Source organism: Spea bombifrons, chromosome 7 (genome assembly GCF_027358695.1).
Source record: "Spea bombifrons isolate aSpeBom1 chromosome 7, aSpeBom1.2.pri, whole genome shotgun sequence".
In the NCBI taxonomy this organism is placed as follows: domain Eukaryota; kingdom Metazoa; phylum Chordata; class Amphibia; order Anura; family Pelobatidae; genus Spea; species Spea bombifrons.
Window position 1 is genome coordinate 36132190 of NC_071093.1, and position 15355 is coordinate 36147544.

General features: G+C 42.4%; 1 protein-coding gene across 1 annotated transcript; it reads right to left on the reverse strand.

Moving 5' to 3' along the window:
* Window positions 1-294: 294 nt before the first annotated feature.
* MARF1 (meiosis regulator and mRNA stability factor 1) lies at window positions 295-14963 on the reverse strand. Its single transcript, XM_053471817.1, has 26 exons — window positions 14850-14963; window positions 12710-12917; window positions 11381-12064; window positions 11095-11263; window positions 10733-10959; window positions 10516-10633; window positions 9452-9624; window positions 8770-9195; window positions 8270-8445; window positions 7784-7936; window positions 7485-7665; window positions 7196-7374; window positions 7032-7112; window positions 6375-6611; window positions 5877-5996; window positions 5297-5472; window positions 4689-4909; window positions 4010-4152; window positions 3422-3555; window positions 3109-3311; window positions 2798-3025; window positions 2346-2576; window positions 1424-1636; window positions 1287-1347; window positions 887-1048; window positions 295-600 (listed from the first exon to the last, which is right to left on the reverse strand). Exons 2-26 carry the CDS (start codon window positions 12857-12859, stop codon window positions 365-367), a joined length of 5082 nt encoding a protein of 1693 aa, XP_053327792.1. The 5' UTR covers window positions 12860-12917; window positions 14850-14963; the 3' UTR covers window positions 295-364.
* Between the last annotated feature and the right edge of the window lie 392 nt (window positions 14964-15355).

Consider the following 15355-nt stretch of genomic DNA (forward strand, 5'->3'; position numbering starts at 1 on the left):
TAAAAAAGCCACACGATGGGCTAAGGGGTTAAAAAAGTGGCATGCTTTGCAGACACATCGTACGTTAAAGATTAATACTGCCATAAATGATTTCCGTAAACAATTCTTTACATAAACACACTACAGTTTGGGATTAATATCATTGATGAGGCTTTGAAGAAATAAAATGTAATTTCTTTCAGTTGTTTGACAGGTTTACATTTTTCTAAAACCTGAAAGATTCGTGTCAAATGTATACCTTAATGCAAGAGATTGTAGGGACATCTTAGAGTAAGGTATATTGACGTAATAGCAATACCCTGGATGGGGCATTGTATCGTAACCTAGATTCATGTACCTTTGGAAAGAAGTGCACTCATGACATTTACAGTTTTGTTACAGGGGCAAATGAGAAGTTTGCTGCCAATCTGACTCGATTCCGAACGGGTTTCTTAACGGGGCTTCCGATCAATTCATTGGCAGCCTTTGATAATACAGGGACAGGGTTACAGAGCAGGGGCTCTGAGCTATTTTCCAATAAAGTAGAAGCTTCGTGGTCACTCGCCAGCGTCCCGTTTGGGAGACTATATTCCAACGTTTCCTCTGCTGCGAGATTCAGGGCTGCGGGAAGGGATTAAAATAAATCAGTCAGAGCCAACGTTGCATGTACCACGTACGTTGCAGACAATTCATGTTAATTCAAGCATCAAATATCCACACTGGATGCTTTTTTAGTCAACGGCATCAATCAAAAGCACAAAAGACTGTACAGCCCTATTTGCATGATATATGAATACAGTATACGCGAGGGGCAGCAATCAAAGCGTATATAACAGTTTTGGACTCTTCCATTACATTTAAGTTGTGGCTATACACATGTGTAATACACAAACAGCACCTGACTAACCTGAGAGATGAGAGAGGTCTTCAAACTGTATGAGGTCATCAGACGGCGGTGCTACAGGGTCAGGGTACAGCTGAGGCGACGGCAGGCACGACGGGACAGGCGCACACAGCAGATCAACAGGAGAACTCAAGCACAAGAGTTCTTTGTCCATTTGGTGACAAACTAGGGGAAAGAAGAAAAAAAACCCAGCAATGATTGACTAAACAAGGTTTTATTTGCAAAAGCAGAACTTTCAGTAAGCAGATACAGAACTTCCATATTTAAGGTAACCAAGGTCCATTGCATGTTCTCCATTTATCTATAGCCCATACAATAGTCTGGATATAACAAACTCATCTCAAATACTTCACTGACAAAGCATTCGACAACTGCAATAAAAGTGGCATTTCATTGTGCTTACCCTTCATGTCATTTTTAAGAACAACTATCCTCTTGTGTCCATGTCCTTTTATCCAAACAACCTGCAATCAAAAGACGTGCCGATCACTTCAGCGTAAAAAAACCAGAACAAACAGAACCTGTAACTTGCGTTCATACCTGCGGTATCGCCGCCAAGATTTCCTCCAAGCTATTGTAGCCATATTGCTTTGGCTGCAGCGGCTCGCCAACATACTTGCTATAAGCCGTAGAGAATTCATGCAGGAAGATTTGCTGATAGTGGTAAGTATGGAGAAGGGAACGGACGTTCTTTGCAAAAATGTACAGGGGGGTTAGCTGCACAAGATCTTCATCAGAAGAATGCGCATGTACCTGTGGAGATTGGGAAGGGAACGTTACATCTACACATAGCACACTGGCTGCAGAGTTCCTTCAGAGCACCTGGAGAAAAATATCTGCCGTCCCTCATGAAGACAGACAAGGAAGCAGCCTTAAATAAGCAAGACGCTAACTGTTGAATGTAACAGTATCGCGGTTACTTTTACCTAAGAGTGTTAGTAGCTCAGTACTTACTCAGTTTTAAGACAACTGCCCCCCCCAAAAATTTTTAAGATTACCCTATATACTAGTAATTAAAATTAAATTTACATGTAGACCATTTTTCATATTTAATAAAAACTACGATTGAGAAAATTGTTTTGTTTCCTTTTATTTACCAACCTGCCTCCCAGTTATGCACATCTGCCCCCAGGCTTGCCGCTCTGCACCCTAGAAATGCCTTATACCCCCTTATGTGCCATTCTGCTTCCTTAATATGTCACTCTGCCCCAGAAATGCCTTATAAAAACGCCCCCCCAGCACTACGGTGGATCTGGATCTTAATCTTGTAATCAGACCTCTGAGCTCAGATTATAAACACAACTTTGAATATAAGACTAGAGCTATTTTTCAGAGCAAAAACAGAAATAAGTGGGGAGCTGTGCTTGGCTTTAAGCATTCAGCAACCTTAACGAAGGCTTCTGCCTTTTCAAAAGCAAACATTAAAAGACCATTTAAAAATGTATTTGTTTCAGCAACGTACCTCAACCAAGTATGGAAGGCTTTTTAAGAGTTCTGTTAAGGACAAAAACCCATATTCACATGGATTAAGAGGAACGGCATGGACACTTTCGTACAGTCTGCAAAGCTGGTCAACAGTAAGCGAGGACGATTCATCCCAGGACATCAGCAGTATGAGAAGTTGGGCAGTGAGTACTCGCAGTGACTTTCTGTTGATCAATTGGATCTGCTTACCAGAAGCAGTGTCCATAACCTGATGGGAGAAAACAATATTGTCCTTATTAGAGTAAAAATAAAAATATTGGGAAGCAGAATTTCATAATATATTTTGGGTACTCATATGCAAACACAGTTTTGCTGAAACGTTTTGTTTGTTGTTTTTGCACACCCCATCACAATAGGTTGACACATACATTAAGTCACAGGGTAACAAAAGAAAGACATTCTCTCAAGTGTTCCCAAGAATGTAGTTACCTTAACAACGTGACAGAGCTTCTGCATCAGAGCTGGGACTGAGCTGACATCATATTCGTGAAGCCTCAGACTGTAACCAAACGTCTTGTTATATTCAGTAAGCAAGTCAGGCATCACAAGGGAGTTATCCTTCTGAGAGCGCAGAAGTTTAACAAGCTGCGACGCTAAAGCTTTAACACGCTCCATTTCTGTCAGGGTCAAAATCTTTTCCTCACCACATTCTAAGACCTAAACAAAAACAAAAAAAAAAGTTTTCATACTAGGGTATTTTTCTTTCCCCACAGAATGGCCGTTTGACCAAGTAGACTTACGTGTAACACATCAGGTATGGCTTCAAAGAGGTCAAGCAGCTTTGTAAACCCGTAATACGTCAGTTTGCACTGGCGACCAAAGTGATGGTGGTAGGACGGAATGAATTTATTAAAAGGCATGCGGAAATGGGGTTGATGCCGCAATAAATCAATCACTTCTTTAGAAAACTGCTTTGTTCTTTCTATTTCTTCGGGGGTACGTTCTTGGGGAGAAAAAAAAAAAATATATTATATAATCAGAAGTTTAGAATTTAAAGGGCAAGTTAAAGTAGGCATGGGAGGTTTAACACATGACGGCTATTGGGCACCATACCTCGTTTAGGAATAGAAATTACAATCTCATTATCCTGCCGAGACAAACATATAGTGGTATCAGGTATCTCTGATACTATGTCAGCCAGCTCACAGACACCATACTCTGTTACGTCCCAGTCTCTCGAAAAGCACCTGTTAAAATATATATAAAGTTTAAATTTAAAGACTTTATGGAGGGATGAAATTGTTATTTTCAGAACACACAGGACACTGTCTGTCGAAAACCGAGGACTATCTGATTATTTTGGCTCCTGTGTGTCATTACAGCATTAGGCATTCCTATTTGGTAATCAGATCATTTATGTCTTCAGTGACATCAATATGACTTCAGACGTCACATCCAAATACTGTTTGGTTTGTATCTCCAACTGTTATGACTGGGTTTAGCAACATTTGTCAACTTCATACTGTAGGTATTTCATAAACAGCCAGTATATTAATATTTCCCCCCCCTGTCCCCTTCCCCTAAAGTGGGACCACACAAAAGATTAAGACAGCAAAAAACAAACAAGGCAACAGACAACAGAATAAGAACAATGTCTTAAGAAAAATAACGGATAGCGTAGCTACATTACTGGAGACTTACCAGCGGTAAGCTTGTAAGAATTCTCTTACAACGACCTGCTTGCTTGCCTGGGACTTGAGAAGCTTCAGGAGATCTTGAGTAAAGCGCTTCACTTGTGCTCTATGAGTGAGAGTTAACATTCGCTTGGAGCCCATTCCAAGAATCTATGGAAATAAGGAGGGCGAGGGGTACAGACATTTTGGCTTGTTGGAGATTTACTGGCTATTTGCTCTTAGTATAGCCACAAAACCAGTAGTCTTGTTTCTCTTATCTGTAGATTTAGATAGCGTGTTACCAGATCCTCCATGACTCAATTTAGATAATACTGCTTTGACTCTACCCTACTAATCCAACAACAAGTTCTAACCTTGAATCTTTACACCCTGCACTGGTCATAAATTGAACGTTAACATTATATAACATACTTCAATGACACCGTATGGTTCTAGTCGACTTATGAGCCAAATCAGTAAAGTAGAACAAAACTATACAGCATTTTATAGAATTTGAATTTGTGGCATCACAAGCTGGTTATTGGTCTGACCCCACTGCTTGTTCCATTATAGTATTCATAAAAATTCACTCAGCACTTGTATACAAGGCTACGTAGCCATCTAGTAGAGGCGCGTGATTACTGGAATTTTAGTGCTAGGTGTAAAGTAAAAAACACGAAAGCCCCAAAAACCGCAGCGTCGCTAACCTGCAAAACATGAGGCACGGCCTCTAACAGTTCCATCAGCTTAGAGTAACCATAATCCGACACGCGGCATTGCTTTGCAAAGTGATGATGATACGTAGGGATGAATTTCGCTACTGGCATTATACAGCATGGTTGACTCTTCAAAAGATCGATCACTTCACGGCTGAACTGAATCAACTGGGGATTCCCAACTGGGCTCTTAGAGCGCAACAGCCATGGATCTAGTGGAGAGAGAAAAAATAAAAAATACCGTTTATCTTGCACATTATTGCCAAAGTAAAATTACAACATTTAGTATTGTTTTGCAAAACATGAAGTTACTCCTTTTAGTAGAAAAACATTTTAACATTGCCAGGATATGTGGACAGACCGATTACAATTTCTGGTTTAAAGTGAACTACAGGAACGCACGCAAATAGCTTTTTATATGCTGTGGGAGGGGAAGAAAAATAGATCTGCTTCAATAACAATAATACTCTGATAAAGGTTTGATCCGTAGCAGAGCATTATTGTTATTGCTGAAGTATATCTCTTATAACTGACAAGGGTTTGATCAGTAGCAGTTATTTCATCTTGAGACTTTGCGCTGGCAGCTCCTTGATACCCACCTGTGTTTGGAGGGGGCGGCTTGTTGTGTATCCATTTGACAACCTTTATGCCATTTTGTGCCGACGCAATGTTCACACCAGGGATACAGGTTATCAGGTGTTCAAGAGGAACGCCATCTTGTTGTTCCTGAACCTCTACGAGAGCTCCAAATTCTGCAGCATAGCAATCAGGGAAGCTGAAAGAAATAAAAGCTTCATCAAGTAAAAGCCAACAGTGTAATGAATGCTTGGGCTGCGCCATAGAAGGGACACTTCGGCCATCATATGGGCTTTAATACACAAATGGGCGGACGCTTGCGTGGTCCATTTTGCATTGAGCATTCTGCAGAATTCCCCCAAATGCATTTGCCCCTTATTTGACAAAAAGTAAGCCATACACTAAATTTCTTGGAACAGCTCAGGCTACTTGTCAAGAAGACCTTCCAAGGACAGTTAACACTGCCAAGTATACCGCAAAGGCAACATTAGAAGTTTTGCTAGAAATGAAATTGTTCTTCTAAGTTTTGCAGCTCCGCATATCATAATTAGAATTTCTATTTAACCGGCAAACTTCTGTGGCTTTCATTAAGTTGGTTCTTACCTCAAGAGAGGAATTGTACCCTCATGGGTCTGCAAGAGACTGTGGACTTGGGGAGCAAAAGTCTTCAAAGAGATAATGACGTATGGAATTATGTACGAGTCTGGGTCAAAATCATGCTCACTGGAGAGGGAGAGAGAGGGGAAGAGAAATCACGGATATGGGAAAAACTCCTATAACATACATAAATGCCAGCACCATTGTATGTAGAATGACCAAATAACAGTTTTAACACTAAACCTACCCAACAGAAATTAAGTAAAATAAGTACTATGACCACTTTGTATGTATGGAAGGAAGAGGCCATCATGTTCTTGGTCTGGAGGATCAGGTCTCCCTATAACCACTTCTTTACCATCAGCTATGAGAAGTATTTTCAGTTACTGAATGGGGCCAGTGACCGATCACAGACAGAGGCGATTGCACCAGCACCGAATGCCAAAAGAACATGAAGCGAACATTAAGCCAAAGACAAAATATGAACGATTTCTCACTCCATACCTGAACTTTTTATTCTTACAGTGCTGCCTACAAACAGGTTCATGGTACTCGAGTTCTTCAAATACAACAGGACTACAGTTTGTCGATGAGCCGTCGTGCGATTGAGAAGATCCAAGCGGGCTTTGTCTTGCCTGAATGCTGGCTAACAGACAGATCAATCGTCCATTTCCCTGGTCACGGATTGTAACCGTGTCTGTTAGTCTGTATAAATCTGACACAATAAGCTTGTGTCCAAACCTGGAGACAGAAACAAAACCATACCCTGCTTTACAATGACATTCAAACATCGGTTTGTAATAGGAGACAGTTTCTATGCAAAGCACTGAGGATTAACGATGCCCAGGGTAACGATCTTTAAGGGCACAAAAACAGCTTAATAAAAATTCAAGATGATGGTTTTGCCTCCTTTGCTTGCAAAGTTTGGCTCAGAAGGCTTTACTAGCTGCTGCTTGCATACCGTTTTGCAATGATGCTTAGACGTCGACTACCAATCTGTCACCGGCACAACTTAAGCACCAAAGACATGCCGGTACTAATAATCATATTAGCCGTCCATCTACAGTTAAGTTATATTGGCTGAAAGTTTGTTGCCAAATGCCGGTTGCACCATAAAACCAAATCAGCTGCAGAACTGTATAACGAAAGCTTAATACTTACTTTTTCTCATAAATTTCTGTGAATTTAAATAATGGGAGGCAGCAAGCTGGGGCATCTTGGAGAATAGAGATTGCTCCAAAACTAAGAAAAAACAAAGAGACTCACTATTTAGTCACAAGCTATGCAGACCATTGGAGAACTATACAAATTTTAAACACATGTACCTTAGCAAGGAGAGAGACTTATTTGTTGCCCCTGTAGCCAAGGAAACCTGTATTCGCTTGCTTCCAATTTTGTATCTGTGAAGGCTATTGACAGCACAAATAGCTTCTTGGAGGTTTTCCATCTGAACTGTGGCTTTCAGTTGATAGTCAGTATGAGGGCTGAGCTCGACATGCTTTAACTGAGGATAGCAAGCATACACTCAATGCAACGGTGGCCAAGAGTAAGAGGGGGGGGAAACCCCCCACACAAGACACAGTTAGAGGACAAGTTTAAAGACTCTATACTTGCCTTTCCGTGCCTGGAAAATATATCCCGTAAGGTTTGCAGGAGCTCTTTACGCGACATCCTGTAGTCCAGATTCCCAATTTGAATATCAACACCATTAGCAAACGGATCTAAAGCAAAGTCTGCATCACCAGGGTTTGGAACAAGTGGTGACGATCGGTTTGAGCGGCTTGGGGACACACTTCTATGGAAAGCAGAATTTCATAGTTAGTGTAAGTGCTGAAAGCTATGCAGGCAGCTCAGAAACCCTTAGAATGACCGCAACATTGTAACCCCTTTTTTTGTCACACTGTAGGGTTTACCTTGAAGACCAGCATCGTAGGGATTCTCTAACAGGACTCTGCTGCCTCATTCCTACGAGTTTGCTGAAGGCAGATGGATTACTAATCTGAAACGCATCGTCCTCCTCTTTACTTTCCATAGGAGAGTCTGCACGAGTATCAGAGTCATCTCTCCTATGAAGAAGTTTAAAAATCAGAGACGGGTTGAAATAGGAAGCCATTAAAAAAACAAACCTACAATCCAATGTAGGACTGTTACAAATGCACACTTTACAGTTAATTGCTTAAAAAGGTAGCCCGACAGTAAGTGGCCACACAACATCCCACAGATGATTAACCTGTATTCCCAACAGAGCAAATTTACAAAATAAAGACCGATTGTTTTATATACCATTAGTATGTTTCCCCAAAATTAATATATATTTTCCCCCGTTATCAGAATTATATATTCTAACTGGTAAAGGATGACTACTTGTTGAAAACACAGACAGACAATGTTACACATACTTTTGAATATTTTTAAAGGAGGGCTCTTCTACCCCAAGGCTTTTATGAGCTGCAGACATCTGGTTACTTTGGGGCACTGGGGGATTGGCTTTATCCCCATTTTTTCTCTTTTCTTTTTCATGTTGTTGGGGTGGATTACTTCTATTGCTTGATTTGGACTGGATTTGGCACAGTTCCTAAAAAACAGAAAACAAAAGCATGCAAGACATGGTATAGTCGTTTATAACGCAACATTTCACATGCCCTCTTTCCTCTGTGCTATATATATATATATATATATATATATATATATATATATATATATATATATATATATATATATATATATATAATGAGGTCCCTCATTCTTTCAAGGACTTTTATCTCGCATAGCATCCCTCCAACAAGTCAATAGCAATAGAGGTCTCACGAGCAGTACACAATACACTATTCGAGGTCTGACCGGATATCCAACGTGGGATGGACACAGAAGGCTTTCTAAAGTATTTCTAACATATTACCTGTAGGCTTTTAACATTTGAGCTTTTGGTGACAGAGCCATGCGTTGCTTTGCTGGAAGCCGCTTTGGCATTTGACTGGTCGTGCTGCTCTTTAAACGTGAGGCACAGTTTGGTGTTCTTGTTTGCTTTCTTGGGAGACTTTGATTTATCACCAGAGACACCATTTGAATTTTTCGTCTCCGTCACTTCCTTATTTTTAGGAACGAACGACACACTAATCCGGTTACCAAATACATCCTCGTTCTCCATCCGCTTCTGTGCGCGTTCCGCACTCTCCTGGTTTAGAAAACGGAGGATGGCGCTGCTGCCAGATATACTCATTACTTTCCCACCGCAGTTATCAGACAAACGTCTCAGGCGATTGCTGATACTTTTAGAGTCTCTGTTGGTTGGCAGGTTATAAACATATAACAGAGTATGGCACTGCTGAGAAAGGAAGAAAGAAAAATGTAAATGTTTCCAAGCATAACACATTTGTTTGATGTATGCAATAGCTGCTATGGTGATAAGACCAACAAGTAGCTTTTTATACACAACGCCAACAGTTGGTCACTAACACCATTCACATTTTTGAGAGATATATATAGATATATAGTGACCTACAATGCTTCCTTTGACATACTGAAAACATTAAGAAACTCAACACGTAAGTGTAATTAGATTCCCGTAAGGACAGCCTTACCTGTGTTTTAAGGGGTAATCTGGGAGGCAGGTCAGAAATGAATTCTTCAAAGCGGATCAGCTCATGTGCATGATGAAGCAGAGCCTCAGAAGCCTGGTTTTTGTGAACAAGTATGATATGAAAACCATGCCGATGTCTCAAATCACTAAGCTCAAGCGCAAAGTTGACGTCAGCTGTGAATAGAATTAAAAGTCAGATGCAAAATCCAAAGCCGTTTTGCTTGGAGATTTAGTTGCAATTATTAACTACAATATGCAGCCAATATACGTGGTTGTAAACGTGACTTGGGACAGTTTTATCCAGGATAAAACAGACATTAAAGATTGAGCCTGCGGGCATGAAGTGGTCCAGATGAGCCTTGCACATTGACAAGAACAAGGAAAGTAGTGCAAAAGACAATGTAATTGGTCATTTGTTGAAACAAATTTCTGGCTATGGCCGCCATTTTTATGTGCTACCAATACAGCGATGGGTTGTGATGCGCATACCAGATATAGCCCACGTAAATTGGGCTATTTACATGGGCTATTTACAGAGCTCATTGGGCACTCTCAGCTCGACTTCAAGAAGCTGCGAAATGTGGGTACTCAAACAAACACAGAAGATCTGCGTAGAGGGTTATAAGCATTCCGGTCACATTACTTCCAGGTGACCATTGAGTAGTAATACTATTTCATGTCCCCAGCATTTTAGGTGTCCAGATCAAGAGAAGGGATGCCCCCCATATTACCAAAATAACTACCCTGCTTGTGCTGCAAGGAGGTAGAGTTGGAGCAGCAATGAAGTATTGTATATTTAATGAATATCTCGAAGAATAAAAGGTTTTTATGTTAGTTTTTCCCAGTCTGAGGATCACATTCTTAAACCCTCGCCCAGGTACTTCATCACACTGCTCCTGACTGGAGTGGTTGGGCCATAAATTAAAACAAAACATCCATTTTAAGACATTTGTTCTCAGTGTAATCACCAATCTCACACACGAAGTAAAAATGGCTGATCTTTAATAAAGGAGGCTATGAGGAGGGACCAGTGTTCTCTTTCGGGAGATCTTGTTTGTTACTTACTGGAAACAAGAACCACGGTGGCTGGAGAAGTGTGCGTATCAGCAAACCGTCTCAGACTTTGACGGAGTTTGTCATCTGCAGCATTCTTCGCAGTGGCATTGATGTGAGCAACTGTTACCTGAGAAGACAGCATGTGGAATAAACGCGAGTATTCCCCTAGGAGCAGAAAAGTCATACAAAATCTATAAAGTTTGATCAAGATCTGAAGATTGCTTACCTGACAATTGTTAAGCTCCTCAATGACCTCCTTGTTCTCTTTACTTATGTCACAGACACATATGAACTCTGCTTCCCTGCGACCTTTGAAAAGCCTCTCCCGAATTCGCTTCACCACTGCTACAGCCGAGCGGCCGCTGGGAACTGAGCAGTTTTCTATGTCCCAAAAAACTCCAATAGGGGCCAAATTTTCTGGCACCTGGCCAGCAGTTGCCAGGTCTGGTGATCCTACAAGCAAATATGGAGGGGGAAGAAAGGCTCAAAATGCTAGAAAGCATATCTACTGTTGACTTATGGTAACTAGGACATAACATGTTTTAATCGAAGTCTTAAATATTACAGATTGAGGGAAAAGAAAGTTACCATATTTTTGCGAGGCTTTCCGTAAATTATTAGCCAGTAGGAGGGCAGCCTCATGCGCAGCCCCTTGCGTTCCACAGCCGTTGCATATTGGGACGGGAGCAGGCCGAGTGCTTGGAGGAGGGATATTGGGCCAAACTTTATTTACATCAATCACAGCATTACTAGACGGCTGCATGGAAAGAATATTTAACACAGGTTAAAAATAAATAAATCTGCTAATGTATCAGTAAGTGAGTGGTAAGTGAAGTAGTGGGTGAGGAGAGGAAAACATCACACTAGAACAAACCTTTTCCAAGAAGACATCACAAAAGTGAGAGCCCTTGAAATATACAGAGGGGGCACCGTGCAGAGAACTTGTGCAGAAGTGAGAGAGTACTTCAGACCGTGTGAAATGTTCCTTTAAATGCCGGGGTGTTCTATTGGCAACATCTGAACATGGGTAGAACCCAGAAGTCCCTAGGACAGGAACCTGGCATTTGTGAAGATCACCGTGAAAAGAGTTAAAGTGGGCTTTGGTGCAGCAGGGAACTGGCTGAGGAGAGTGAATCCGACACGGGGACAGACCGTTTTCCACGTACAGGTTCGGGAAGCCTGTAGAGAGACTGCTGTAAGGGCTCGCCGCAACAGGAGCTTTTTTGAATGGAGCCTCACTTGGAAATGTAAACCCCGGGGTTACCTGACACGTGATTGTACCCGTGACTTTTTTATCCAGTACCGTGTTCGGAAGAACAAAACCACCACCGCTGGCACCACAGAGATAATCAGGTGTGCAAGAGGTGCTGTTGGAACACAGAGCACAGCATCTTACTTTGGGGGCTGCCTGAATTTGGACCGATTGCAGAGGGGGCTGTTGGATTTTGGGAAGTGGTACTGTGGGGAATATATTGGTGCATGGTTGGAGAGGGGGTGGGGGAGGTGGCGGCAAATCCTTCAGTTCCACTTTAGGTTTTGGGCCCTCCATGAAATCCTTCTGAAAGAGTAAGCAAACAAATGTAAGCATATCAAAAAAAAACAAGGACAAGCCTTAAAAATAAATTTCTCGCCATGGAGAAATCTTTAATACTGCCACAGACATGAGCTGAATAGTACATTTACTGAATGATATGCAACACCTAAGACACTGTGCCTTCTTCGGTTTAATTGAAGTTGAAGGGAAAAAGTATATATCGCAGACAAGTTATTCTGGTTATGGCTTTCTTTCTCTGAGCCTATGTCACACGAAAGCAGAATTGACCTTGTCTCACATTTAATAAGACCCTTCCTAAAAGAATCACACAGGGTTGGCACATTACAGCACATGATATAGGTGACACTCTACCTCAACCTAGTGAAGACATGAGGTTTTACTCACTATCCATGACCCTTGCAAGGCTACACACCCCCACGTACAGAAGGGATCACAGCTTACAGCTTTGGGCAAGTTAGCCATGTCACTTTCCAAGACTTGCTATGAGGTCATCAAAAATGACATGGAAATTAATGGACAGACTTGCTCAACACCTACAGGAGGATTTCAGTTTTGCTTGTCTCAAATATTGTACAACAGAGAGAACAATGACTCTTTGGCTAGCGTGCGACAGAGCTTTAGTCGGTGAGGAAGCATTAAGATGGTTACCGTCCGCCCTCCAGTAGAGTGTAATGGCTGGTCAGCAGAAGAGAAGCAGTTTGACAGTTTCCACAGCCACGGTTCAGCATCTTTATCCTGCCGTTGAATCCATTTGACAGATTTACTACACACGTTCGCACTCTCGCTCCCCTCCATCATACAGCCTTAAGCAGCACTTCAACATCCTACGGGGCCACCTTTCGATCATTATTCCTTCCTAAGAAAAGAGAAAAGTAGACTGCAATTACCACTCTATATATGACCCATTTAGTTGTTATACAAGGGTTCAGAATAATAGGGTGGACAGGAGGATAACTTCTACTCGAGTCATTACGTTCTTTTAACATTTCCCATTGTATAAAAAAATAAAATAAATAAGATATCCAGCTTATGACCAAAAGTATATCAACACCCCTCAGCCGCACCCATTTAATACACCAACAGGTATATAAAATACAGCACATAGGCAGTAATCTCCATAAACAAAATATTGGTCACAAGTCCTACTAGTCCACCGTGCTATTACTGTGGCTGAGGAGCAGCACACAAGCCAAAGACTTGTGGACACTGGAGCCATGGAAACGTGTTCTCTGGAGCGATGAACCATGCTTCAGTACCTAGAAATCTAACGGATGAATGTGGGTTTAGCAGATGCCAGGAGATCGCTACCTACTGGATACATAGTGTCTGCTGTAAGAGGTTGAGGATAACAGTTAGGGGGCGTTTTTCAGGGTTTGGGGTTCCAATGAAAGGTAACGTTAATGGTACAGCACAGACCAAAATTGTAGATAATTGTACGCATCCAACTTTTGGCACCAGTGTGGGGAAGGCGCTTTACTGTTCCAGCATGACTGTGCACAAAACAAGGTCCATAAAGAGTCTGGTCTGGAGGAACTTGAGTGGTCTGCACAGAACCCTGACCTTAACCCCACTGAACTCCTTTGGGATGAATTAGACTGCGTGCCAGACCTTCCTATCCAACACACACACACACTTTTGGCTGAATGGATGGGAGCTCCCTCAAACACGCTCAAATCTTGTGGAACGCCTCCCCAGAAGAGTGGAAGCGGTTATAACCACGAAGGGAGAGGACCAACTCCATGACAGTGGCCATGGCTTTGGGATTGAATGTCCAACAACTCATATAGGTGTGATGGCCAGGTGTCCATGCTTTTGGTCCTATAATGTCTATATGTATGTCTATAAGAATAAAGGTGTGGTGGTGGTGAGCATCAGAACACTTTCACACAGAGTATACATGACATCAGGTCACATCTTATAACCTAACCTCATAGTCTGGAGGCCCTGCTAGATGTAGTGCCAAGCTACACTGTATGCAGTGAGACAGCGCCACCTGCAGTTATAGCTCAGACATTCTTATCTCCAAAACAAACCCCTGACATGTTAGAAGAAAATGGTCCAGGAGCTCGCTGCCTCCTTACTTCTTAATGTTTCACCGCCCAGACTTTACTCAAACGGATCACTCAACTGATCCCAGACTGTCTCCTCTCAGACTCACCGAGCCCTTAGCATCGTACTGACCCCGCGCCAATATTACTGACCAAAGGTCTGTTGGCATATTTTTAAAGTCAGGCCTAATCTCCAGTATTTTAGGGCACAAAAAGAACCGCCTAACATGGTAACTTCACATTACCGCACTCCGTATCCCTCCGCTGCCATATTACATACGTATTGAGCGTTTATTATTATGTACACACATGTAACATCACTGGGGTTGGATGTATGAACACCAGGACCAAGCCCATCCTTCTCCCACTTCCAGGCCTCATCACTGAACTTCTCTGACCCGAATAACTCTGCTCGACACCAGGATGCTTTGCAGCTGACGTTAGTTGTCGCACTTGGTGTTATGCCCGCTTCATGTATTATATTAAAGGGACAGTCCTTCTCAGGATAACGCCTCAGGTAACCGGCTGCTGGGTGTACGGGGGCCCTGCTCCAGGGCAGCCTCATACAACAACATAAGCAATAACACACCGACTGAGCCGTCCACCTTCCCAGCAGACTGAGCTCCGGGACCGCAGTGGCGGCTAAGTACAGCGTTATTGCCAGCGGTGTCCTTTCCACCTTGGCTACTTGAAAGCAGCCGCACGGCTTTGTCTACCCCGAAGACAGCGACCCAGCTCACCTGGCCCCCTTCTTCTCGCTCCCTCCACTCACATCTTCCTCCTTTGTGCCCAGACTCCGTTGACCCTCCACACTTCCGGTTTGGGTAACGCACCTCTCGGTCACTCCTTTCTTCTTTTACGTCTCACGCCCCCCTTTACTCCCACCTCCTCCCAGTGACGCCAGACCCTCTGCACCGAAATAGGCGGAGCGTAGTACTTTCCTAACAATCTGCTGGCCAGCCTTAGTCACGTGATACAAACATATGGGTGTGTGCCCAGAAGTGCCGATCGGCCATTTTTGCTGAGGGCTTTTCTTTGCTTGGCTTCGTTTCCTTAGTAATTAGATTATAACAATCGTTATATCCAGGACACTATGTGTGTTTTATTACGTTGTATTTGCTACAGTGTCTATATCTAGAGCGAAACAATGGATGTAATAACGTGTTCTGTGTTGCGGACAATGAAGCTGATTAAAAAAAAATCTATGTTTTTCGTATCGTTCGTTTGTATTGGCCGCGCCCTCTGT

Bases quoted from the DNA above. Each gene is read 5' to 3' on its own strand.
- MARF1 (XM_053471817.1), bottom strand. From the start codon at position 12,859: ATGATGGAGGGGAGCGAGAGTGCGAACGTGTGTAGTAAATCTGTCAAA. The intron at 10,960-11,094 runs GTAACTTTCTTT...ATTTGCTTGTAG, and splicing joins GAAAGCCTCGCAAAAATATG to GATCACCAGACCTGGCAACT. The intron at 4,153-4,688 runs GTTAGCGACGCT...TTATTTCCATAG, and splicing joins CCGTGCCTCATGTTTTGCAG to ATTCTTGGAATGGGCTCCAA.